This window comes from Meles meles, chromosome 8 (assembly GCF_922984935.1).
Source record: "Meles meles chromosome 8, mMelMel3.1 paternal haplotype, whole genome shotgun sequence".
Taxonomy (NCBI): domain Eukaryota; kingdom Metazoa; phylum Chordata; class Mammalia; order Carnivora; family Mustelidae; genus Meles; species Meles meles.
The window spans coordinates 52,632,275-52,658,815 of NC_060073.1; the positions used below are offsets into that span (position 1 = coordinate 52,632,275).

General features: G+C 40.6%; 2 protein-coding genes across 3 annotated transcripts; both read left to right on the forward strand.

Annotated features, from left to right (window-relative positions):
- The first annotated feature begins 250 nt into the window (after nt 1-250).
- Nucleotides 251-16,438, forward strand: TMEM9B (TMEM9 domain family member B). Of its 2 annotated transcripts, XM_046017072.1 has the most exons (6): nt 251-1,619; nt 3,450-3,528; nt 3,936-4,027; nt 8,576-8,684; nt 10,605-10,739; nt 15,238-16,438. In XM_046017072.1, exons 4-6 carry the CDS (start codon nt 8,601-8,603, stop codon nt 15,391-15,393), a joined length of 375 nt encoding a protein of 124 aa, XP_045873028.1. In that variant the 5' UTR covers nt 251-1,619; nt 3,450-3,528; nt 3,936-4,027; nt 8,576-8,600; the 3' UTR covers nt 15,394-16,438. The 2 variants fall into 2 exon arrangements, with proteins under 2 accessions (XP_045873028.1, XP_045873027.1); XM_046017071.1 differs by lacking the exon at nt 3,450-3,528 and having other exon boundaries at nt 275-1,619.
- An 8,401-nt stretch (nt 16,439-24,839) lies between these two features.
- On the forward strand, nt 24,840-25,382 carry ASCL3 (achaete-scute family bHLH transcription factor 3). Its single transcript, XM_046014461.1, has one exon. The coding sequence runs from the start codon at nt 24,840-24,842 to the stop codon at nt 25,380-25,382; it is 543 nt and encodes a 180-aa protein (XP_045870417.1).
- Nucleotides 25,383-26,541: the final 1,159 nt, after the last annotated feature.

Here is a 26,541-nt window from a genome sequence, read left to right on the forward strand (position 1 = left end):
CCCTGTGTTAGATTCTGGTATCAACAATAATCACGTGGGAGGGGCACCTGACTGGCTCTGTCCTAGAGCATGCGACTCTAGATCTCAGGATCCTGAGTTCCAGCCCTTGAGTTCCGTATGCTAGATACGGAGCCTATGTAAAATAATTTTTTTTTTTTTTTTAAGTAAAGGAGAAAGAGTCATACGGGAGAAAAATACCAAATATTTTCTAATTAAAACATTTCCACAAACTAGGAAAAGAACTACCTTTAATATTGTTTAAATAAAGAAACATGTGTATTCCATGCGAGAATTTGAAATCCATAGATGAGTTCAATCTCCTCATAGTGAACCAAGAACCAGAGGCCCAGAAAAGGTAAGTGTTTTGCCAAGGTCATGCAGCAAATCTGTAGTGGTGGTGATGAGCTCTGTATCCTTTCCACTATCCCGCTCCACACTATCTCCACTCACTGAAAAATATTTTAATTGGAGACACTGTGCCATCTCCAGGGTTCTCTTAAATTACCTGCAGTTACCCACACTAAGAAGACCGGTCAGCGCTCCCCCCAACTCTGACTTAGAGGTCAGCCGCCCAGAATAGGATGGTAGCGCCGCAATTCCCCACCTTCTGGATTCCCGGACAGAGGAGGCTACTGGGCGGGGAGCGGGGGACGGGTGTTCGCCAACTCCACATCTTCCGGAGCCTGGCCAGACCTGGCCCGGCCCAGCCCAGCCGCGCCGCTGCGGCCGCGTTCCTGCAGCAGGCTGGGCCTAAGCTGTCAGCACGCACCGCGACGCAAGCGGGGAGGCCTAAACAGAAGCCAGGGCCGCGAAAGCAGAGATTGTTAGAAACCTGCGTCCGGGAAGCACGTGCGTGCGGGTTACTACCCAAAGTGCCTGAAAGGACCCCGACCCTCTGGCTGGGGATTGGCTTGCTGGGAAGAGATGGCTCAGCCAGTCGGTCCCATAAGAGCGTCTCCACGCCTACCACCCGCCCCCGCTGCGCCTGTAGGATGTGCCGCCCTCTCCAGCGATCCCTGGGGCTTGGGCTCCCTCCAGCCTCAGGGGTCTGGCGACGAATTGCTCCGGCCTCGCAGGGGTCGTTGGGAGGCTCGCGTCTGAGATCCCGTGTTTGCTGGGCGTCTCCCTAGGCGACAGGACTTCCCAGGAGACTGGAGGTCCACAACCCCCGCTGCTTCTGTGCCCAAGAAAGACAGCCTCGCGGCTCAAAGCTCTGCTGGGCCGAGGCTGCCCGGCTAGAGGCGCCCCCTTCGTTTTCCTCGCGGGAGTGTACGCCGGACAGGCGCGGGCACAGCGCAGCCTCCGGGCCCTGAGCACCCGGAACCGTTTCCGGGGCGGATGCTTTTTGCAGCTGACCCGGCGCGGTCGGTGACGCCAAGGCCCAGACGGAAGTGCGGGCGGAGGATCCCGAGCCGGAGCCGGAGCCGGAGCCGGAGCCGGATCCCGAGCCGGAGCCCCAGCCGGGAGCAGGTCTCGGGGGCTCCGGGCTGTGGGAACCGCTGGGCCTGGCAGCGATGGCGACCCTGTGGGGAGGCTTCCTTCGGCTTGGCTCCTTGCTCAGCCTGTCCTGCCTGGCGCTCTCAGTGCTGCTGCTGGTGCAGCTGTCAGACGCCGCCAAGGTGAGTCCGCCAAGCCTTGGCTCCAGACCGGAGCTCCTCCCCTCCTCCGGCCCTGCGGAAACCGAGTCTGTCAACCTGCTCCCTATCCATTTCTCTCCCAACCCTGCTGGCCCGACCCCTAGCTTCACAGCCCTTGCGACACCCTCATACTGCCTGATAGCACCAAACAGCCCTCCAGCCCCGATAGTGTGACAGTCACTGCTCCCACTGCCACCCGTAGCCCTGACACTACTCCCCCTCTTTCCCGCCGGATACCCCGCCCCCGTCCCCAGCTCCACCCAGTCTTCACAGTGCCCAAGGCGGGGACAGCAAATCCTCCACCTCCTAGCCATTTCCCTTCCCGGCCCCGACAGCACCCACCTCAAACTTTACAACCTTTCCAACTCTGAGAGCCTTTAACTTTCCACCCTTAAGCTCCTTAAGTCTACCACCGTCCTCCACCTGCCTCACAGACAGCCCTCTTCCTGCCCCGCCCCCCCCCCTTCCCTAAATCAAAATTACAAGAAGACCCCAACTCACGGAGATCTTCCCGGTTAGGAACTAACTCATTTCAACTCATCCCTGAACCAGTTCCCTTTCCAATGTAGGAACTTGCCTCTCCTGGCAGCCTTCCTTGCCAATAGGACCTACACAAAGTCTCACAACCTGACATTCTGACCTAACTCCCTCCAGGATCTCTTGGCCCCCTTTTTGCCTTTCTTCTGGTATTTTAGTGGAGAAGGAAGGGTCCAAACTGCAAGGCAGGTAAGGTTGTAACCTTTCCCCCTGCTCCACTTCTGGACCCTTCTCATGCCTCTTCATGCTACTCTTTTAGTCGGCTTCATGCTCCTACCCTCCAGACCAGCTCTTCCCTGGTACACACTTGTGCTTCCTTCTTGATGAGCTAGTTCCTTACTGGGGAAAACAGAAGGAATTCACATTACTATGATGGGAAAACAATGAAATTTGCATCTCTTAAAAATAGGAGGTTTAATAGAGAATATCTTTAAATACAGGGGCTGGGAAAGAGAGGTTAAATGGGGACAGATGGAAGGGTGGGTGGTTTAATCAGGAGTTCTTTTAGAAATCTTTCCTACCTCCCACCAGCAATAGGGACAACAGCAAGTATCCTATCTTTCAAAACATTACTGGCATCCTCTGCATATCTCCTGTCATCACTTTAAGAGTGTATCGTAATGATGTATTTATCTGACAGTCTCCATTACTAGGGTGTGTCCTCATTACTGGCAGGGACCATGTCTTACATTATCTGAATCCACTTCATTGAGCACAAGGTCCAGCACTGAACAAATGCTCACTAAGTGGTGGCTGAATGAACGTGTTGTCAACACTCTGCCAGACATAGCACCATATATAGGAACAGTAGGCCTTGTCCTCTAGGGACTAATGAGCCATTTGCCTTCTCAGATAAATTCCCCTTTGCTGATGAAGCTTTTCCTAGTCCCTGTACTCATATATTTAGTCACCTCTTTCTCCACGTCTTGAAACTTGCTTTACCAGTACTTATCTTCTCTGTCTACCAGGGATTAGAAGCAAAGTTTCCTGGGAGGAGTAGCCCAAACTGATCTCAGTTAGACTCCAGCTACTTCCCTTGTGTACTTCCTTTCTAAATATAGCTGAATGCCTCTACAATTTCACCCTTCTGTAGAGTTCTGGTAGGATCCCCTTTGTCCGTATTAGTGCATTCAACCGAAGGGTGAAAAGATGGTGATTAGAAAAACTGTGACTTGTTTTGAGAGTAATTTGTAGTTTGATTATTCCTCATCCTTTTGTAATCGGATTCTTATTTGCAGGCACAGTTATTTGTCTACTGTGTCTTTTTACTGGCAGGTAGATGGTGATAACATTAGCACAGTTGGACTGTCACGTGCCCTACCAGTGTCATTAATAAATCACAGATCACTTACAGGTATTATTTCAAAATAATTTTATGTAATATATATGCAGATTCATTAGCATTACCTAAAAGAAACTGTGGCTTTTATAAACTTATGTCTGTCAAAATGAATAGTTTTAGAATATTTGACAGGGGATGCTTAGCAAAATGTATATGATGCAGTTTTTAAAAAAATTTTATTTATTTATTTGACAGAGAGAGAGGTCACAACTAGGCAGACAGAGATAGAGAGGGGAAGCAGGCTCCCTGCTGAGCAGAGAGCCTGATGCGGGCCTCGATCTCAGGACCCTGAGATCATGACCTGAGCTGAAGGCAGAGGCTTAACCCACTGAGCCACCCAGGCACCCTATGATGCAGTTTTTTTAAATATTGTTGCTAACCTGTTAACAAGCTATACTAACTTTCCATTTTTGTTGCAGAATTTCGAGGATGTCCGATGTAAATGTATCTGTCCGCCCTATAAAGATAATTCTGGGCATATTTATAATAAGAACATATCCCAAAAAGATTGGTAAGTATTCTAGATTACTGAGTTGCCTGTCAGATTTCTTTTCGTGGTTGTCATTGTTAGCCTAGAACGTTCATCCAATGTATTGTTTCCTTTTTAAATACAATTGACCCTTAAACAACATAGGGCTTAGGTGTGCTGAACCTGACACAGCCAAAAATCTGCAAGTAACTTTTGACTCCCCCAAAACTTAGCTGCTAATAGCCTACTGTTGACCAGAAGCCTTACGAATAAAACAAGCAGTTGTTTTATTCATGTTCATACATGTTTTACATGTTATATGCATTGTATACTATACTCTTAAAATAAAGTAAACTAGATTAAATGTTACTAAGGCAGTCATAGGGAAGAGAAAATACTTCTGCAGTACTGTACTGTATCTACTGAAAAAATTTGCATACAGGTGGACCCATGCATTTCAGCCTGTTGTTCAAGGGTCACCTGTAATTCTTTTTAAGTGTGTCAAATTCCACTTCTATTTGAAAAAGTGAGAGTAAGGCCCTGAGTGTGTGACATAAACATAAAGGACTATAGCCAAAACACTAAGCCCCAAGTAGGGAGGGTTTTGTAAGGGACAGAGCTGAGTTCGTGGCACCTACACTGGCCATAGCTACCGTCTTGTGTCCTCTTAAATTTTAGTCTCTCTTGCTTTTCTGTGGAAGGTAAGCAAGCCTTCTTTATCTGGGTTATACTTTTCACAACTTATAGGTTTTAATGATATATTGTCAAATACAGGAGACTATGTTTAAAAGTGTCAAAAGAAGGGGCACCTGGGTGGCTCAGTCATTAAGCGCCTGCCTTCAGCTCAGGTCATGATCCCAGGGTTCTGGGATCAAGCTCCACATCAAGAACCACATCAAGAACCACATAAGGCTCCCTGCTGGGCAGGGAGCCTGCTGCTCCCTCTCCCACTCCCCCTGCTTGTGTTCCCTCTCTCGCTGTCTCTCTCTGTCAAAAAATAAGTAAAATCTAAAAAAAAAAAAAATGTCAAAAGGCTCAGGAAGGAATGGGAATGAGCCACGTGTATCATGGTTTCCCTGTTGGTGTGCTGTGGATTTACCTATATCAAGAAGTTGCTCCCTGAGCCCTTGGAATATCAAGCAGGCCTGTGATGACTGGGATATTGACTCACTAGTCACCAGCAGCCTTCTCTATTTATGAATCTTACAAATGATAGCTTTTCTACATACAGCATAAAATGATTGGGAAGCAGTTGTTGTGTTTTTTTTTTTAAAGATTATTTGACAGAGAGATCACAAGTAGGCAGAGAGGCAGGCAGAGAGAGAGAAGCAGGCTCCCCGCTGAGCAGAGAGCCCGATGTGGGGCTCGATCCCAGGACCCTGAGATCATGACCTGAGCCGAAGGCAGAGATTTTAACCCACTGAGCCACCCAGGGGCCCCGAAGCAGTTGTTTTGTAGCAGGATGGATGGGCTCCTTCTCATGGTATTGCAATGTTTTATGATTTGTAAACGTGATAGAATATTGCTGGGGTAGGCGTATAAGAAAAATAGCTCCCAGTGCTTGGAAATTTTACATGTACCCGATTTCATAGCTAAATAATCAGCAAAACTTTGAAAGCAAGATTAAATTCATTTGGTTACAATATTTCAGGTTGACTTTGAAAAAGAAAAGGCAGCCTTTGAGCATGTTTCTTTTTTCTTTTCTTTTCTTTCTTTCTTTTTTTTTTTTTTTGAGCCTGTTTCTTTTTTCTGATGCCATTTTCTGTTCTTCCAATAGTATACATATAGTTCAATCTGATATTAGATAAGCGTATTCTTGAAAACTTCTTCTGAACTTCTGTGCTCCACTTTAAATTGTCTCACGTTAAAAAGTGATTTAGGGGGCGCCTGGGTGGCTCAGTGGGTTAAGCCACTGCCTTTGGCTCAGGTCATGATCTCAGGGTCCTGGGATCGAGTCCCGCATCAGGCTCTCTGCTCAGCAGGGAGCCTGCTTCCCTCTCTCTCTCTCTCTCTCTCTCTCTCTCTCTGCCTGCCTCTCTATCTACTTGTGATCTCTCTGTCAAATAAATAAGTAAAATCTTAAAAAAAAAAAAAAGTGATTTAGGGCGCCTGGGTGGCTCAGTTGGTTAAGCAACTACCTTTGGCTCAGGTCATGATCCTAGAGTCCCGGGATCAAGTCCCACATTGGGCTCCCTGCTCAACGGGGAGTCTGCTTCTTCTTCTAACCTTCCCTCCCTCGTGTTCTGTCTCTCTCTTAAATAAATAAAATATTTTTTAAAAAGTGATTTAACTATCTTCTTAGAGATTTTATATCATCAAGTTACTTTTATGATACAAGAAAACTCATATAAGTTTTTAAGTTATTCCTATACATTTTCCAAATACACTGAGCACTTATAATTAGTTTAATCTATTATCAGGAATATAATGTGATGTCTATTATTTGAGTGGCAGGTGAATTCACTGTTCAAGTGTTTAACGCTAATCTTTTCACTGACTTTTTATAATTCCTGGTTCAGACGGAACCATATGGCATTCACTCTGGTTTTTGGTCAAAATAGGGAGCTTTGAAAAGAAACAGTTGAAAACAAGTCTCCTTTGCGATTTTTTCTTTCCCCTCTCCCTTGCTTCCTTCCTGCAGCTCAGCCTTTTACTGGAGATAAGTTCTCAGCTGTTAACTGGTTTCAGAAGGGTAAGCAGGTTATGATCAATCAGGGTGTTATGACTTTACAAAGCCTCCAATACCTGTTTGGTCCTAGATACAGTTTTACCTTCTGGCTTCCATTTTCTCCCATTTTTAGCTTTAATTCTTTATTTACTTATGCTGTCTGAGAGAAGGAAAGTTTGAGTTCTGTGATTTGTGTTTGGAGTGTGATGTTAGCTGATGATTCCCTGTCTTGGCACTAGGGGGAGGTGTTGCCTAGTTCTCAGAGTGGTTGATTCTGTGTCTAGGTTTTGTGTTTTTGACTAGCCAGCCAGAACCAACCTTCCTCTCCAACAGTACACAACTTTTGCACAGGGCTCAGTATTTCCTTCTTATTAAACTGTATCTGTACTTAAAAAGAAATTCAATACTCAACACTTAGTTCCCCCAAGTAATTCCTAGGTATTATTATGAAGGCTCTGAAGCTGAAATGGGAAACTAGGAGGTAAGTCTTATTTTCCTGAGGTTCAGAGAGCTACAGGGGAGCCAACCTAGGTGGTAGGAGCCCTGGGTTCTGGTCTTTTTAGCTTCTAATCTACTCTGTGACCCTGTGCAGGTGACTTCTCTGGAAGTGTTGGCCTGGATAACCTCTGTGATTGAATGGGATTTAGCTTCCTCTGTCCATTTCATCCCTATATCAAGTTGGATACATTTCTGGTTTTGTTATATGCTTGGAACAGATAACACAAACTTGTCTGGTGTGAGTGTGGAACCTTACATACTACCAGTTGAGGCTTATTTTTTCATTAGTATCTTTGTTAAAATCAAATTACCTGTTAGGGATAACTGATTGAATTTGTATCATTTATGCCATTTTGAGTTTTCTCTCTTATACCATGGCTCAGAAAGAGCAGGACATGAAAAAGTAGATTTTGCCAGGCATAGGGAAAGATGTAGCCTAGAGTATTGGGTGCCCCTAAGAAAGATGTGGGGAATGAGACAGGATCCTATCATGGTTCTTCAGACAATCAGAAGTGCCTGAGGGAGAGATGACAAAAGAAAATTACCCAGCAGTTGACAGGACAGGAGAGGTTTGCCTACTTTTGCTGAAGGTAAACAGAGTAATAGGCTCTTAATATTTGGAGAAAGTCATAATTTAATTATTTCCTAGAATTGGCAGGTTTCTGGGAAAAGATTTTGGTGGGGAGAAGGGAAAGATTTCTTTTTTATAGAGTTGCTTTTTTCATAAGACGTAAATAAGTGGCCTAGAAAATGGGGAAAAAATAAAGGACATCCAACAACAAAAACATTTAGCCTTTTATTATTTTTATATACTTCTTCTGGGTAATCAGTTTTCATTTTTAAATATTTTTATTATCATAATCCTATTTCTCCATGTTTTCAATAGACTTTTGCTCATTTAGAAAGGTAATTTTTTAAAAAAGTAATTGTTTCTTATTGCACTTTGACCTCAGTTTCCAGAGTTTCAGAATTTAGCAACTGTTCATTGTGATTAGCCATGCATATACCACTCTGTGGCAGTTAAGATTGATGTTAATTCATAAAAGAGATAATCTTATATTTGAACAATGCCCCAAGATACTTTAAATCATTTAAAGCAATTTTTTCTTGGTAAATGAACAAGTCTAAATATAACTTGATGTGCTAAGTAGGTTTTGATCCCATTTGAGATTTTTTCAGGTGCATTTTGTAACTGTTAACAGCAGCACTTTTGGAAATAGCTACTACATATGTGTCTTTTTGGTTCTTAGACTGTTAAATCTCACCAAATTGCTAATACTGAGGGAGCAAATGATTTCACTTCCCTTGTTATTTGTTCCTTAGATTCTTAAGTTCAGTGATTATTCTGGATCTCGTGAAAGTTTTGATCAATATAAGTAGAAAATCCAGGTAGGCTAAACAATATTTTATCCTCGTTTTTTCAGCGATTGCCTTCATGTTGTGGATCCCATGCCCGTGCGGGGGCCTGATGTAGAAGCATACTGTCTACGCTGTGAATGCAAATACGAGGAAAGAAGCTCTGTTACGATCAAGGTAAATAAAAAAATTTCATCTGCTTCTGGAATAGTTTTTGATGGTATCTAGACAAACAAGACAATTTTGGACATCTGAATTCAGTTTCATTCACTCAATCACTGTTCTTCCCTCTCATCCCCACCATCCACTCACCCCTTCCTTCCTTATCCCCAATACCAGCCCCATAGGAACCGTGGGTCTTTTCTTTGCCTGCCTCATTGAGATGCTCTGTGGATTGCTTAGGACATGTTACGTGGGTGTGATATGTGAAATGGCACAAAAATGCCCTGTGTGTAATTAGCATATCCTGAAAGATATCCCAGCTTTTCTATGAGCCACATATGCCAGAAGCTGGTGAGAGCACAGCATGACTAAGCCCTTTTCTTCCTGTCCTCTCAACCCTTGGCGGGGGATGGAGGGGGGAATAAATATATATATATATGGACTATTCTAGAAATATTATTTCTGGATTCTAAGATTTTCTTTCTTTATTTTTATAGGAAATAGAATGTAGATCACTCTCATCACCATTTTTACCTCTAATGGGTTCAATTACTTTATTTTGGTGACTAACAGTTCTTCTCCCCAGTTTTTTTATATGGAGCTTCCCATTCATTTCCCTCTGAGGAAAGGCCTGTGGGGAATCGGGTGGTCAGCTGTAACAGTTACAAAGATTTCTGTGGGAGAATTCCTGCTCCAGCAGGGTGCTGTCCTGTAGAGAAATCCTCACTGTACTTTTTTATTTTTCAGCTAAGTTTTTGATGTGTAATTTATAGACCCTAAAAGTCATTCATTGTAGTGTACAATTGAATAAATTTTAGGAAATTTTTAAAATAATTTTTTAAAATTTAGTGTTAGAACATTCCCATCACCCCAAAAAGATCCCTTATGCCTATTTAGTTAATCTCATTTCCTCCCCTACCCTTAGACAATCACTATTCTGCCGTGTGTCTCTACAGATCTGAATATTTCATGTAAATAGACTCATACAACATGCGGTCTTCTGTGACTGGTTCTTTTTGGTTAGCATAATGTTTTTGAGGTTTATCCATGTTGTAGCAAGTTATCTATTTAATTCCTTTCTGTTACTGAATATCATTTTATTATATGAATATAACATTTTCATTATCCATGCATCAGTTGGTAGACACTTGGGTTATTTCCAGATTTTTACTATTAGGAATAATGCTGTCATAAATATCTGTGCACATATCTTTGTGTGGATATATATTTTCCTGTCAGGTAGATTCCCTTAGAGAGGTAAGTTTATTTTAACTTTTTAAGAGACTGCCAGATTGTTTTCCAAAATGGTTGTCCCATTTTACATTCTCACCAGCAATGTGTGAGGATTCAGTTTTGCCACATCCTTGCTAACATTTGGTACTGTCTTTAGTTATAGCCATCCTAGAGGCGGGGGGAGAAAGGTGTCGCACTGTACTTCTTGACAGCGTACAGAATGAGATCTCAGGAGAATCACTGGCCTGAAATGTATTTTTGTATATCTAAATGAATCTTAAAGAGTATTCTGTTGAAATTCATCTGAATTATATTTTTTGTTAGGGTGTTAGGGTTCTTTTTTTTGTTGTTTTGTTAGGGTTCTTTTAAGTTATCTAAACACCATGCTGCTGAATCTAGGACACTGTATTCAGGTCAAAAAGGAAAACTGGTGTGCGAGCTGTGGTGACAAATGATTTGCAGAAGGTGAAGACGGAGTTTTAAAGACTCATAATAAGATCCCAAAGACAAAATGCTTTCTTTTCTCTTTTTCTTTAAATAATTATTTTGGTGAAGAGTTGAGTTTATGTTGGAATTTGGTTTGTATAGAAATCCTATATGCTTAGCAGAAAAATCAGTCTTCACTGTGGTTTCACTATTATTACACAAAATTCTGATTTCTTGGCTTGAATAGAGATGTAACTTACTTTGAACTTCCTTCAGGTTACCATTATAATTTATCTCTCCATTTTGGGCCTTCTGCTTCTGTACATGGTGTACCTTACCCTGGTTGAGCCCATACTGAAGAGACGCCTATTTGGACACTCACAATTGATACAGAGCGATGACGATGTTGGGGTAAGTACTTGGCATGCCTCAGCTGGTGTATGGCCAATCTCTGTCACCATCTGATACAAAGAGCAAGTGAAAAATAGTTACATATAGATGTTTCTGTGCTGGGGCAGATCCTCAACTAGGGAAGCTAAGGACTGTTCTAATTCTAGTTTGTCTCTTCATGAGGAAATTGCTCTGGATAGCCATCAATATGGCGTTCTGAACTGATGATCCTTGGTGACTGTGCTGTATAAGACTTTGCCCTTTAGTATCAAGGGCACAATTCTCATTGCCTTTCCATGTTTACACTGAGAAAAGCTTCTGAGATAGATTTCTCCCCAAGCTCCTGCCTGGATACTGTTCCTGGCAACATGACCAAATACATAGAAGGCAAAGAGGTTTTAGTGAAGGGAAGCATGAAGACAGTGTTCTTTTCTTAGTGAAGCGCAGCTTGATAACCTGCTGATGTTTTATATTTCTTTTCTCCTCCTTAAAAAATCTGCAATCTCTAGAGAAAAATAAAACCATCATTCCCGCTTCTCTTCTTTTCTTAAAAACACATTTCTATTTATACATAATCAGTGTGTAAATTTTTTTGTGGTTTCCTTTTCGTATTAACATCACTTTATTCAGAAATGTCTGGTAATTAAAAAAAAAAGATGTCTGATAATTGACATAGTCCACAAACTTGTTATTCAGTATAGCTTAGAATTATGTTGTTTTATCATTAACCTCTTTGGGCCTATTTTCAAATTTTCCAGTATTTTATTATTCTATATATATAATTATTTTTAGAAATTACTTTTTATTTTGGATTGCTTTATTGGTCTACGTTCCTTAAAACTGATACAATTCAAGAGTTTCAAGAACCTGTTCTAAAAGCTAAACCCAGGGTGAACTCTTGCTAACTATAGTCAAAAGTCCTTTTATCTTGGAATGGCTTGTGGACCTGTTGAGAAAAGATGGCAAGAGGGAATTCTGACTGGATGGCTTGTGTTATTACTACAAACAGAGCCTGCTTTTTGATCAATATATTATCATACAAATATCAGTTATGAATACTCAACTTATTCAGGCAAGATTTCATTTATGTTTTGTCAAGAACTTATAAAGAAACATTTCTGCTTGCCTCTTTTTTCCTTGCTTCCTTATGAATTCAACCAACACATAATGAGTTGGACCTGTATCAGGTCCTCTGCTAGGAACTAGGAATAGAGAGATGAATAAAAGAGAAACAGACATGTAAAAGAAATGACTAATTATAGTATGTTTCCAACTTTCATTTTTAATCGTGTAAGAAATGCCAGTTCATTTCTGAAGAAATCCAGGAGGGGATTATTTTTTTTTTTTAAGATTTTATTTATTTGACAGAGATCACAAGTAGGCAGAGAGGCAGGCAGAGAGAGAGAGGAAGGGAAGCAGGCTCCCTGCTGAGCAGAGAGCCCGACAAGGGGCTCAATCCCAGGACCCTGAGAGCATGACCTGAGCTGAAGGCAGAGGCTTTAACCCACTGAGCCACCCAGGCGCCCCAGGAGGGGATTATTGATAGGCTGGGAGAAAGGTCAAGACTGAGATCTGTTGTGGTCAAAAACTAAGCATATGGGACAAATGGGGAAAGAGAGCTAGAAGGACAGGAGGTTGTGTACCAGAAGCATTAGAGTCTCCAAAACTGTTCTCATGTCATTTTTCATTCACATATGACAGATTTTTCTCAGCCTCAACAACACTGACATTTTAGGTTGGATAATTCTTTGTTGTGGGGGGTTTCCTGTTCATTGTAAGATCCTGAGCAGCATCCCTGACCTCTACCCACCTGATGCCGGTTACCCCTGTCATCCCAATCATGATAATCAGAAGTGTCCACAGATATTGCCAAATGTCCGTGGGGAACAAAATCACCCCCATTTGAGAACTAACATATGAAAATGTTATGTATCAAAAGCCACATAAACTATTTCTTAATAGGCATATGGATAGATAGAAAGTCTGACTTAAACTATATCCTTTACAGTATTAAATATTTGGTTCCTGATTTTAGAAATAAACAATATTAATGTAGTGCACATAGAACATAAAAGAAATGGGTGCACAAATATGTAGGTGAAAGCATGTAGGAAAGACATTTGATTGGTGGGGTCATGTGCTTACTAACCATTTTGTTCATCAGTAATCGATTCTGTATATATATTAACTGAAAACATTATCTCTGAGAGTCCTGACCGACTCCAGGCTATCTATTGAATTGATTTTGGACAGAGAGAGGTTTTCTAACCTCTAGCTATGAATTTCTGGTAACAACTCTGTACAAAAAAAGTTAAATTTAAAGTCCTACAGTTGTTGCTTATCTTAACATGAGAATTCTTGACTGTTTATCTGCCTTTAAAAATGTCTTTGTTAAATTCTCAGTTACATTCTTTCATTTTTGTTCACTGTAGAGCATTTTAAATCAAGTGAGAGGTAGTACAAATAGTTAAGAAGCTCACTGCAAGTAGTCACAATATTTATCCTATCATGTATCCATGACACATCATTGCTATTATCAAAGCATTACATTAAAACATGTTTTGTGTTTATTGTAATTTTATCAGGTGTAAAAAGAACAAACATATAAAAAGGGTAAATCTCTATTTGCATTCTTCTAGTATCCATGACCACGAGCAGCTAGTTCATTCTTGTTCTGATAGGTGGAAAATGGACCAAAAGGATTAACTGGTTTGTTTAGTCCTTTAAATTTGTTCGTTAGGAAAGTTTTTCTCCCTCTACCTTGAAGGGTAGACAACAGTTCTATGAAATTGAGAGCTGCTCTCCTGTTAAAGTACATCCTTCTTCCCAGTCTTGTTTATGTCAAAACAAACTAATGGTAATACTATTTTATATACAAGTTCATTGAAGCACTGTATTCCCATAGAGTCATTTTAATCTTCTTGAACAAAATCAGTGTGTTGAGATGATATGACACCAAGTCAAGGTGAGGTGAGCTAAGTCTTGTGTTCATTTGTTAGATGACCTCGGATCAGTTTATTTCCTTATGGGAAATCAAGTAATCCAACAACTTTAGCCTCCCTCATTCCTGACTTTTTTTTTCCTTAAATCTTTGAAACATTTTGAACTTTATGGAATTGTTTTTACTATCTTCATTTGTAAGGTTAAAAATTTAAAAAATGGGTCTTCCTCCTTCCCTGTCTTGTAACAGTTGTTACCTAAATTAAGGGAAAAGTTGAGGAAATTTCAGTAAAAAGGCAGGGAAAGATTCCTTATAGAAAACTTTTTCAAGTCTTTGAAATGTAGACATTGTATAAGTGAAAGACAACCAGGCGTTGTAGCTCCATGTAGTTAAAGTTGTATATATAGTTATGTGGTTGTGCATAGCTTTCTATAGACATGCTGACTCCTGCCTTGGATGTATAATAGGGCTTTGGCAAACATGCATGCAAAACAATATTTCTTTCTTTGAGGCAAGGTTTAATGTAAGAGGTACAACTTGTTGACTCGGATCCTATTTTGGAACATTTAGAAGCTTTGCTAACACAGGGTTCAGGAAAAAGAGATCAAGGAAAGGGCAAACAAAAGCAATAAATTAGTATTGAATGCTTTTTGTCATTTAGGCAGCTGTGTTTATATCTCTTTCATAGATAGATTAGCATGGTGGTTTCCTGTGTCATGACTACAAACATCAGTGGCATTGGTTTACTTTGACCAGGATAGGTTGGTTTGGGGTAACCCTTCAATAGCCTCTTCCTTAAGGCAGCAACTCACATGGAAGCCCCTGAGTGCTCAGCAGTGAAAGATTCAGGTGTTCATCTAATAAAAATGCTCAAGTAATAAATCCTTACTGTCCTTGGTAATAGAGGATGATTGTAGCCCTTGAGTTGCGTCTCTTCATTACAGATTGGGGGAGAGGGAAATGAAAATGAATGAAATGAAAAGGATTTTGGAAACCAGTCCATTTCGTGTGTGTGTTAAAGGTGCAGGGAAATATTAAAACCAGTCAAGATCAGGTCCATCTCCCAATGGTGAATGTGGCCGGCCCTAAGCTGACAAGTAACAATTCTAATATAACGGGAATCAGGAAATTAAAAGACAAGTCTTTCCTCTGCCAGATTAGTTATTTAGTATTGAATACAGCAAGGAAAAGCTCTATTTTCCGTATCTGTAACATGTGAATTTCAACATGAAAGTAGATTTTCTTTCCCCTACCTGTCAGGGAAGGCTGGTCTTTAACATAAATGACCACTGTCTTTGTCTTGGTGCTTGCTTCTTATGGGAAATGTCTTTGGAAATGATGACTTATGGAAACATTTCACAAATACCTTCTCATCACTCAAGCTACTTGAACCACCCATTTCTGTAGTTGAGTTCATCCTACTTCTGGCACTTGAGTGCCTGGGAGTCCTTGGCCCAAGAGCTGGTCTGTTTGTAAAGTCTAGCTGCTCCTATCTCTGTGGCTGGATAATTGCCCTTTTGTGTGTGTGTCATACCCTGATAATGCCATCTCTGATGTTCATCATTCCTGGACTTGCAGGATCACCAGCCTTTTGCAAATGCTCACGACGTGCTGGCCCGCTCCCGCAGTCGAGCCAACGTACTGAATAAGGTAGAGTATGCACAGCAGCGCTGGAAGCTTCAAGTTCAAGAGCAGCGAAAATCCGTCTTTGACCGTCATGTTGTCCTCAGCTAACTGGACATCAAATTGAAGGTGATTAGAAAGAAATGAGGCAGACAACTGAAAAAAACTGACTGAGTTTTCCTGGGTTTTGTTTTACTACCCTGTTGAGTTCACCAGCTCTTGCTGGGAAATTCAGAATTGGAAACAGAAATGTGCTTGGTATTTTCTTTTCTTGTTAACGTATTAATACAGACATTTTTAAGAGCACACACCTCAATGTTGACCAATTAACCTTTTTCCTATTTGTGAATTTTACTAATAAAAATAAGCCTGCCTATAAATTATCTTGAAGTCCTTTACCTGGAACAAGCACTCTCTATTTTACCAAACAGTTTTAATTTGGTTTTCAAGATAATTTTCAGGTGCTTTTTGTTTGTTTGTTTATTTGTTTGTTTTTCTTTCTGGCAGGGGAGGGCAGGAATACTGGGAAGTGGTTAACATAACTTTTCTCAAGTCACTTTACCAAACAAGCTTTTGTAAATAGACTTAACATTCTATTTTCAAGTTTCATTTCTATTTTGCAGTGTAGCCAGCCTCATAAAAGCCCTGACTTACCCATTTGAATTTTGCACTGACTATATGATCTAGGTATCTGGTTGGCCTGTGACTGCACTTCATGGTAAAGTGGATCTGAACTACCTGGTGGCTCTTCATAAAATGCAGATTTTCCTCATGTACTGTGATGTCTGATGCAATGCATCCTAGAACAAACTGGCAATTTGCTGGTTTACTCTAATGACTAAACATAGTCCGGTGTGTGTGGTCTTTCTCATCTTCTAGTATCTCTAAGGATGAATCCTAAGAGCTTGGACACTTGCAATAAAGGAATTTTCTTTGAACTCCAAGCATCTCTGGATTGGTGACATACACACATTTGTCAACGTTTCCGGTCAGGTGGAGAGGCAGCTGTTTGAGCTCTAGTGTGTGCAGCTTTGAACTAAGACTGGAGTTCCTTTCTGGGTGCCTCCCTCTGAAAGGTATAACAGTTATTGGATAACTGGCTTTTTTCCTCCTATGTCCTCTTTGGAATGTAACAATAAAAATAATTTTTAAAACAGCAGTGTTTCTCTCCTCCTTTTTGCTGTATAATTAACTCGAAGATACAAAGACCTTTGGTACCCTGTTATGAGACTACTGTTTTATAACAGTGTTTCATCATAAAATATCGGTACCAAATTATCTGAGTGTGCATGTGCATGTGGAGAAAGAGGAAGAAAGTAGAATGTATGGCACGTAGATGGGGCTCTGAAAGTATATGAATATTATTTTGATGAACTGAGAGTTTAAAATTCATGAAGAAAAAATTAAAATGTATAAAGGATGGCTTATTCAAAGAAATTCGTGGCAAAAAGTTATAAATAAATCACATTAAATTAATAAGGTTGAGGTTTAAGGAGTTCTTAATGGGTTTTTTGGTTAGTAAAAAAAATCTTTTTTTAAACCCACAAACCTAAGCTGAAATTACTGATTTTATTGTTAGTGGTTTTTTTTAACAGATTTTTAAAAAATATTTATTTGCCAGAGAGACAAGAGGGTGAGCACAGCAGGAAGAACAGCATGCTGAGGCAGAAGCAGGCTCCCTGCTGAGCAAGGAGCCCAATGTGGGGCTTGATCCCAGGACTCTGGGATCATGACCTTAACCCCACAGCAGACCCTTAACTGACTGAGCCACCCAGGCAGCCAGATTTTATTGTTAGTATTAAAAGATGTAAGTAAGTTCAACTACCAACCAAGTGGAATTTATCTCAGGTATGTAAGGCTGATTGAACATTCAAAAATCAATTAAATCGGGGCGCCTGGGTGGCTCAGTAGGTTAAGCCGCTGCCTTCAGCTCAGGTCATGATCTCAGGGTCCTGGGATCGAGTCCCGCATCAGGCTCTCTGCTCAGCAGGAAGCCTGCTTCCCTCTCTCTCTCTCTCTGCCTGCCTCTGTCTACTTGTGATATCTCTCTCTGTCAAATAAATAAATAAATAATAAAATCTTTAAAAAAATCAATTAAATCTATCACAGTAACAGGCTAAAGAAGAAAAATGACATGATTCTATTAATAGATGCAAAAAAAAAAAAAGCATTTGACACAACACAATCCAACACCCATTTATGATTAAAAACAAAGCTCAGTAAACTAAGAATAGAGGAGAAATCCTTTAACTTTATAAAAAACATCTACAGAAACCTATAGTTAACATCACACTTAATAGAAACAAAACCTTTCCTGTTAAGATGAGGAATAAGGCAAGGACACCATCTCTCATCACCTTTTCAACATCATACTGCAAATTTTAGCTAATACATAATAAGAAAAGGAAATAAAAGGTATACAGATTGGGAGGGAAGAAATGAAACTGTCTTTGTTTACAGATGACATGATTGTTTACATAGAAAATCCTAAAGAATTGACAAAACCCTAAAACTCCTGGAACTAAGTGATTATACAAAGGTTGCAAGATGGAAGGTTAATATACAGAGGTCAATTGCTTTCCTATATACTATCGATGAACAAGGGAAATTAGAAACACAGTACCTTTTACATTAGCACTCCCAGAATGAAAAAGTATAAATCTAAAAATATATACATAAGGAAAACTACAAAACTGATGAAAGAAATCAAAAAACTAAGTAAATGGAGAGAGATTCCCTATCCTTGGATAGGACGGCCCAATATTAACAAGATCTCAGTTCTTTCTAATGATCTATAGATGCAACACAATCCCAGCCAAAATCTCAGCAAGTTGTCTTGTAGATATCAACAAACTGATTCTGAAGCTTATACAAAGAGGCAAAAGACCCAGAAAAGCCGACACAGCTTTAATGGAAGAGAACAAAGTTGGAGGACTGATGCTAACTCCAAGACTTAACTATAAAACTACAGTAATCAAGTGGCTGTCAGTGTGATACTGACTGAAGAATAGACAGGTAAACAGAACAGAGAGCCCAGAAATAGACCCATACAAATGTAGCCAACTGATCTTTGACAAAGGAACAAAGGCAATTTGTTGTTAAATAAATAAATAAAATAAACTCTCAATGGAGAAAAGCATTTTCATTTTTTTTTAGAGTTTATTTTATTTATTTATTTGAGAGAGAGAGAGAATAAGCAGTGGAGAGAGGCAGAGCCAGAAGGAGAAGTAGACTTCCTGCTCAGCAGGTAGCATGATGTGGGACTCGATTCCAGGACCCTGGGATCATGACCTGAACTGAAGGCAGACATTTAACTGGCAGCCACTCTGGTGTCCCAAGAAAAGCATTTTCAACAGATGGTGCTGGAACCACTATACATCCACATTAAAAAAAAAAAAGCAAGACAGACCTTACACGCTTCAAAAAGTAACTCAAAATGAATTTTAGACCTAAATGAAAGACATAAAACTAAAACTCCTAGAAGATAACATAGGAGAAAATCTAGATGACCTTTGATTTCGTGATAATCTTTTAGATCAAAGACAAAAAACATGAATCATGAAAGAAAGGAATAATGATAAGTTGGAGTTTATTGCAATTAAAACTTGTACTCTGAAAGACAATGTGAAAAAATGAGAAGACAAGCCACAGGCTGAGAGAAAATATTTGCAAAAGATATATCTGATAAAGTCCTATTATCCAAAATATACCAAGAACTCTTAAAACTCAACAATAAGGGGCACCTGGGTGGCTCAGTGGGTTGAGCCTCTGCCTTAGGCTCAGGTCATGGTCTCAGGGTCCTGGGATCGAGCCCTGTGTCGGGCTCTCTGCTAGGCGGGGAGCCTGCTTCTCCCTCTCTCTCTGCCTGCCTTGTGATCTCTCTCTCTCTCTCTGTCAAATAAATAAATAAATAAAATCTTAAAAACTCAACAAAAAACTCAACAATAAGACAACCTGACTATAAATGGGCCAAACACCTGAACTGACACCTCACCAAAGAAGATAGACAGATAGAAAATAAGTACATGAAAAGATGTTCCACATCATGTCCTTAGGGACTTACAAATTAAAACAACAAGACACTACCACACACCTATTAGAAGAGCCAAAATTCAGAACACTGACAATACCAAATGCTGGTGTGGGTGTGGAGCAACAGGAACTCTCATTCATTGCTGGTGGGAATACAAAATGGTACAGCCACTTTGGAAAACAGTCTGGCAGTTTCTTAACAAAACTAAACATGAACTTAGATGATCCAGTAATCACACTCATTGGAATTTACCTAAATAAGTTGAAATTTTATGTCCACACAAAAACTTGCACATGGATGGTTACAGCAGCTTTATCCGTAATTGCCCAGACTTGGAAGGAACCAAGCTATCTTTCAATAGGTGAATGGATAAATAAACTGTGATACATTCAGACAATGGAATATTATTCATCATTAAAAAGAAATGAGTTATCAAGCCATTAAAATATATGGAGGAGCTTTAAATGCATACTACTAAGAGCAAGAGGCCAATCTGAAAAGGCTACATACTGCGTGATTCCAACTCTTTGACATTCTAGTAAAGACAAAACCAAGGAGGCAGTAAAAAAAAAAAAAAAATCAGTGGTTGTCATGTATTGGGGGCAGGGAGGGATGAAAAGGTGGAGCACAAAGGCTTTTTGGAGTAGTAAAACTATTCTGTATGATACTATAATGGTGGCTACCTGTCATTAGGCATTTGTTAAAGCCCATAGAATGTACAACACCAAAAGTGAACCCTACGGTAAAGTACGGACTTTGAGTGATGATGCGTCAATATTTGCTCATCAGTTGTAAAAATATACGATGGAGAACTGGGGGGAGATGTTGGCAGTGGGGGAGGACATACGTGTGTAGGGGAAGGTATATATGGGATCTCTTTGTGCTTTCTGCTTCATTTTGCTGTGCATTTAAAATTACCCTAAAATATAAAGTCTGAATAGAGGAAAATAAATTTAAAAGGTATGTTAATAAAATTTAGGTTCATATTGACCTTCCTGGTTATGGCCTTAATTTCTATTTAAAAGAATATTGATCAACATTATGAGACTATTACAGAGATTTTCCATACATAATTTTGATAGAAAATCATATAAATGGGATGTATGGGAAGGCATTCTTTTTACAAAAGAATTTGTTACAAGAGTCTAGTTTTGTAAGCAAACCTTTCTACTTAGTATTGTTATGTGTTGTCATACCTACATATTAGGTAGAAAAAATAGCTAAACCAGAACTAAGCAGTTCTGTTTAACTGTAAGCTACTTTGCATATAGTTACTAAATGATCACCTATAAATCACGTTAAGTCTGACACAGCCCAAAATACAGCATCTTAGCGACAAAACAGGTAAGAGACTTCTTCTCCACAGGGGGAGAATAGGAACGTGGCCTTTAAGAAAATTCCCAGGCACAGTCGATACATGATGAATTTTATGAGCTGAATATTCATTCCATTGTCTTAAACTATCACCTATGCCCACATGTTAAAGGGTCCGGATTTTGCTGGTGATTAGATCATCTGGAAGCGTGGGAAGTGTTTGGTTTGGAGATCAGGAGTCCTAGGTTCTGACCCCTGCTCAGCTGCGTGCTCTGCAAGCTTAGCCAACTCACAGCGTATGAGGGTTTGGTTAAGAGGATTTCTAAGATTCCTGCCATCCCTAACATTCCATAAAGCAATTATATGTGTATTTGTAGCTTTGTGCTTTTTGCATGCTAAATATTTTTAATATCTTTGGAAAGTTGAAGTTCTTATGCTCATCAGCACTACTGGAATCTTAGGATTTTATCCTTAAGACCTCATCATTTATTTCCCAGAAAACAGAAATCCGAGGTTTTTCCAGGATAGGTGCATTTGTTAGCTGTGCATGTATCTGGAGCTGCCAAGCCCCAGCACCAATAGTCTGTGTTGCTTTCTTTAAAAAACTTGTACTCAGTTTCTACAAACACTCCCATCCTCTGCTGGGCTTCCTATCTTGATCCTCTTTTTTACTGCCTTTTGCATTCTATCACTCTGTTGTGCTGTGATTAGATGTTCGTCTTTGAATAAAAGATGATCGTATTTAAATGCTACTACACTGATTGATAAACTTTTAGGAAATGCTCAATAAAAAAAAGCTTCTCTTCGGTGTGTCTACAGAGACCCTAAGATTCCCCCCCACCCCAAGACTTATGCATAGTGTACTTAAAGCCTAGAAACTTTTAAGTACCTGTGGCATAAATGTAAATTACTCAGATTTCATCTGGATCAAGGTTTAAGACATTAAAATGATCTGTCAGGATAAACTGTACCCGAAGAACTCTTGTGTGTGATTGGCTTTGCTGACATCTGCTTTGCATTTTGATATTCTGTTGTGCCAGGTCTGGCTTGTTAAACGCCATAGGCAGAAATCAGGCTCTGCTGTTCTCAGAAATGTAGAAATACAGGCTCCATGCCCATTGTGCCATCAATTTGTAGCTTCTGCTATACCTGTTCTTGATGTCTTAACGCCTGGAATTCCTGCCTTGGGAATTTCCTAACTTTTCTCTCAGCTACTATTTTTTTTTAATATTTTATTTATTTGACAGAGAGAAATCCCAACTAGGCAGAGAGGCAGGCAGAGAGAGGGGGAAGCAGGCTCCCCGCAGAGCAGAGAGCCCGATGCAATGCGGGGCTCGATCCCAGGACCCTGGGATCATGACCTGAGCCGAAGGCAGAGGCTTTAACCCACTGAGCCACCCAGGCAGCCGATCTTTGTTTTTGTTCTTTTGTTTGTTTTTTTTAATGGTTTTATTTATTTGAAAGAAGAGAGGGCTGGGGCGCCTGGGTGGCTCAGAGGGTTAAAGCCTCTGCCTTCAGCTCGGGTCATGATCCCAGAGTCCTGGGATTGAGCCCCGCATCGGGCTCTCTCCTTGGCAGGGAGCCTGCTTCCTCCTCTCTCTCTCTCTTCCTGCCTCTCTGCCTACTTGTGGTCTCTCTCTGTCGAATAAATAAATAAAATCTTTTAAAAAAAGAAATTTTTTTAGAAAGAAGAGAGGGAACAAGAGCAGAGGGAAGGGGAGAAGCAGCCACCACGGGGCTCCGTCCCAGGACTCCGGGATCATAACCTGAGCTGAAGGCAGATGCTTAACTGACTGAGACACCCAGGTGCCCCTGTTTTGATTTTTAATTGCACATTTCACATTTATCTCATTCCCCACCCTACCCCACCCCCAAACCCCTATGAGGAAGAGCTTTCCCTGGTATTTTTTTACTCCTTTCCAGGGTGTTCACCATGACTTCTTACAGCACTCTCCACCTTCCACCCTCCCCATCCCTAATACCCCACCCCTCATCAGTACTGCCCTTTCTGATTCCGTGGTCATTTTTGTCTTTCAGCAGCCATACTAGATAGGATAGGCTTTTTCATACCTTCCTTTAAAGTAATACACTTCATCATACTTGAATTCTGGGGCTTAGAGGTTGCTCCACACATTACTCAGTGGGGCTGCAGGTTGTTGCCCTGCTCAGGTAGAGAAGCAAGGGACAATGTTATCTGATTTTGCTCATAAACAGGGTTGGGGGGAGGAGGATGGCCTCTTTTTCTCTACACATGCCAAGCATAGAGGTCAAGCCCTCATTCTTAAAAATGCTGAAAAATCACATCCTGCGGAATGAAGAGAAAGATATATTTCCCTCTTTTCTGGAGGCTCCTGGGAAGATTTCATGTTGCTTTTCCGTTTTAGGTATGGTCCTCTTTCAACAAATATGCTTTGCATACATCAATGTTTGATTTTCCAGTGTTAGGGAAAATATAAACCAGGTTTTTCTGGAAGGTGTAATATAAAAAAGGACACTGCACAAGTATTCATCTGTAAAGAAAGCAAAGAGGAAAAGAACGAATGCCTGTACCTTGTTTTTTTTTTTCATTTGATCCTAACCATTCTGCAGAATAGTTAATACCTCAGTTGATCATGGGAAAAAGGTGAAGCTCAGAAGGTTAAGAAACTTGCTTAAGGACACACAGCTAGAAAGGGGGCAAAGCCAAGATCAAAACTCAAGGGTATTATACCTGAAAGAAAACTGTTCTTTTCCTACAGCACTACCCTGTCTCACAATTAACTGGCTGAACTGCAGTATTCCTGTAAAATCTGTTGTGGTTTTATTATTATAATCAAAGGCAAAAAGTAATGGTGGTTTAATCAACGAAGTGCATGAAGACCTATTCAGAAAAAATGACTATCTTGGTGTGGGACCTCTTGGGGTGTCATGCTTTATCCTTATGTTCAATGGGGAAAAAACCCTAAATACAGATACACTTCATTCAATATATTTGAAGTTCTTTGTAAGTAAAAATATGTAAATTGACTGTTTTCAATTTATTTAGCGAGTTTCTTATTCAAAGGATCTTAAATTGCATTTTTAAGAGCCAAAGTTTCCTTTCTTATTTTTATTTTTGGTTTTGCCCCTGGCATATCAGGTATCGTTTAAGAAGGCTATCCTCGTGAGGTTGCATGATCATTAACTCCTTTGTAATGTTTCCAACATGTATTTGAATATTGTGGTATTTCAGTGTTCCCCAAACTTTAATTATTTGCATGCAATTTCATGTCTTCATTATCTGTGTTCTACCTGTACTCTTATTCACTTACTATTTTTCTTTAAGTGATGCATTTTGCTCAAGTAGATGTATTTTTATTTATTTATTTATTTATTTTATTTTTTTAAAGATTTATTTATTTGACAGACAGAGATCACAAGTAGGCAGAGAGAGGAAGGGAAGCAGGCTCCCTGCTGAGCCGAGAGCCGGATGTGGGGCTGATCCCAGGACTCTGGGATCATGATCTGAGCTGAAGGCAGAGGCTTTAACCCACTGAGCCACCTAGGCGCCCAAGTAGATGTATTTTTAAAAGAAATTTTGTATCATTCCCCTAAGCGTGAAATCAGTATAATTCAAAATTAATAGCAATCAACAACAAACCATTATTGAATTCTAGATAGATAGTGTCATTTGTTGAAGAATTCCTTCTGAGGAGGATCAGAAAGCATTCAGGAGTGTGGAAGACCCTCTTCCACGACTAAAGCTGTATCTTTGTAATCACCAGGATTGAAAGAGTTGAAAGGGGTTAATGAGTCAATTGACAAAGTGAGTCAATGTTATTTAATGCTGTTTCTCTGTACTATCAAGAAATCGTCTCGGGACGCCTGGGTGGCTCAGTGGGTTAAGCCGCTGCCTTCGGCTCGGGTCATGATCCCAGGGTCCTGGGATCGAGTCCCGCATGGTCTCCTTGCTCGGCAGGGAGCCTGCTTCTCTCTCCACCTCTGCCTGCCTGTGTGCTCTCTCTCTCTCTCCTTCTCTCTGACAAAAAAAAAAAAAAAATTTAAGAAATCGTCTCTTTTACTACCCACAGCGTATTGTAACCCCGTACCATTTCCAGAGTGAGCTAAGAAACTAGTCATTAAATTACAGAAGGTTTTAAAACATTGATCTCTGAGAAAGTGAACGGTACTGCTCTCTCTTGATCTGGCCAAATAAATCAACTTGGTTTGTTTCCAGGCTAAAGAGGAAACAATGGACAATCGAAGCTACTTGAATCTGCCAGAAAAGCTGCCTGCCTTCTCTGATTCTGCCCACTTGCCACTGACCAGGTCCTTCTATCTGGACCCCATGGTCACTTTCCACCTGTACCCTGATGCCCCAGTGCCATCCCCTTACTCTGAAGACCTGCCACTTCTGTCTTTTCCCAGCGATTCCCTGATCATGGAAAATTATGGTGAACCCTGCCCCTTCTCCTTCCCAGTGCCTTACCCAAATTACAGAAGGTGTGAATACTCCTATGGGCCGGCCTTTATCCGGAAAAGGAATGAGCGGGAAAGGCAGCGGGTAAAGTGTGTCAATGAAGGCTATGCCCAGCTCCGACATCATCTGCCAGAGGAGTACTTGGAGAAACGACTCAGCAAAGTGGAAACCCTCAGAGCTGCCATCAAGTATATTAATTACCTGCAGTCTCTTCTGTACCCTGATAAGGCGGAGACAAAGAATAACCCGGGGAAAGTTTCCTCCATAATGGCAGTCACCAGCCGCCACCCTGACCCCATTTTTAGAATAATTTAATTCAGTATTTCTGAATAGAAACAAATAATTTCACAAAATGGAGTCTCTTACAGCATCATTCAGTAGTTTCTCTTAAGTTTAATTTCTGCATAGGGAGATAACAGCTCAAATGTCCACCTGTGCTGGGTATTTCCTGCCAGAGTTTCAGATGTACTAAACACGGCCTTATGGACATTGAGGAGATGCATCTTAAGCTTTGGTGATTTCTTTCAAGAACTTTAGAGGGAGAGGTGTCCCCAGGATTCTCTATACCCCTCACCTTGCCCTTCTCATACACTTGGCCAGAGTCTCCGCTGTGAGAAACCCTCACGAGAGTATTGTAAGATCTGATCAATGAGTAATCAATGCTTGTATGCCCTTTGCAAACACTTTGTGCTAAGTGATCACAATGAACCGCCCTTGATTTGTCAAAGTCTGGTAGTTTTTATTATTATAATTTGGGGTTGACAGGAGATATCTACATCTATACCCCACACACATCATGATGGGAAATGTCCCAGGGCTGAAGCAAAGGTAGCTAACAAAATCTTGTTGTCATTTGAAATTATTTTGGAGTCATCTTTTTCCTGCAGGCAGACTTCCTCATAGCAGCTTAATCTGGGGGTTAAGAAGGCTGTGTAGTCTTGGGAATCAAAATGCCTCAGTTTAAACTATGACTCTGGTCTCTCCTCTCCATGTCTCAGTTCTTCACCCACAGAACGAGAATAATAATAACAGCAACTATTCCCCCCTGTGTTTATTAGGAGAATTAACACTGCCTGATGCACAAGTATTTCTAACCATTTATTATTAGTAGTAGTATTAGTATTAACAATAATCTTGTATTATCCATAGCATCACCATTCTATAGGTTCTTCTGGCCAGAAAATGTGCAGGGGCCACACCTGTCCTTCACCCTGTGAAGGACCCTCACTGCCCCATATCTGGAAGTCTGCCTTCAAAATGTCTCTATTTCCATGCCCATGACTAGTGTCAGCTCTTCCTTCTCCCTTAACTCCCAGGTCCCATTGGTCGCCAAGCCCAGTCAGGACATCCCATACACTGGCACATTCATCTCCACTATCATCTCTGTGAAGTCTTCCCATTCCAGCCATTACTTGTTCCTTTATTGTGTACACCTATTTCCTCACAGTTCCTATCCTACTATCTTTACACACTG

Excerpts from the sequence above, each read along its gene's own strand:
- ASCL3 (XM_046014461.1), top strand. The coding sequence starts at position 24,840 with ATGGACAATCGAAGCTACTTGAATCTGCCAGAAAAGCTGCCTGCCTTC.
- TMEM9B (XM_046017071.1), top strand. The coding sequence starts at position 1,515 with ATGGCGACCCTGTGGGGAGGCTTCCTTCGGCTTGGCTCCTTGCTCAGC. Across the intron at positions 8,685-10,604 it reads GAAGCTCTGTTACGATCAAG|GTTACCATTATAATTTATCT; the intron begins GTAAATAAAAAA and ends AACTTCCTTCAG. Across the intron at positions 10,740-15,237 it reads AGAGCGATGACGATGTTGGG|GATCACCAGCCTTTTGCAAA; the intron begins GTAAGTACTTGG and ends CTGGACTTGCAG.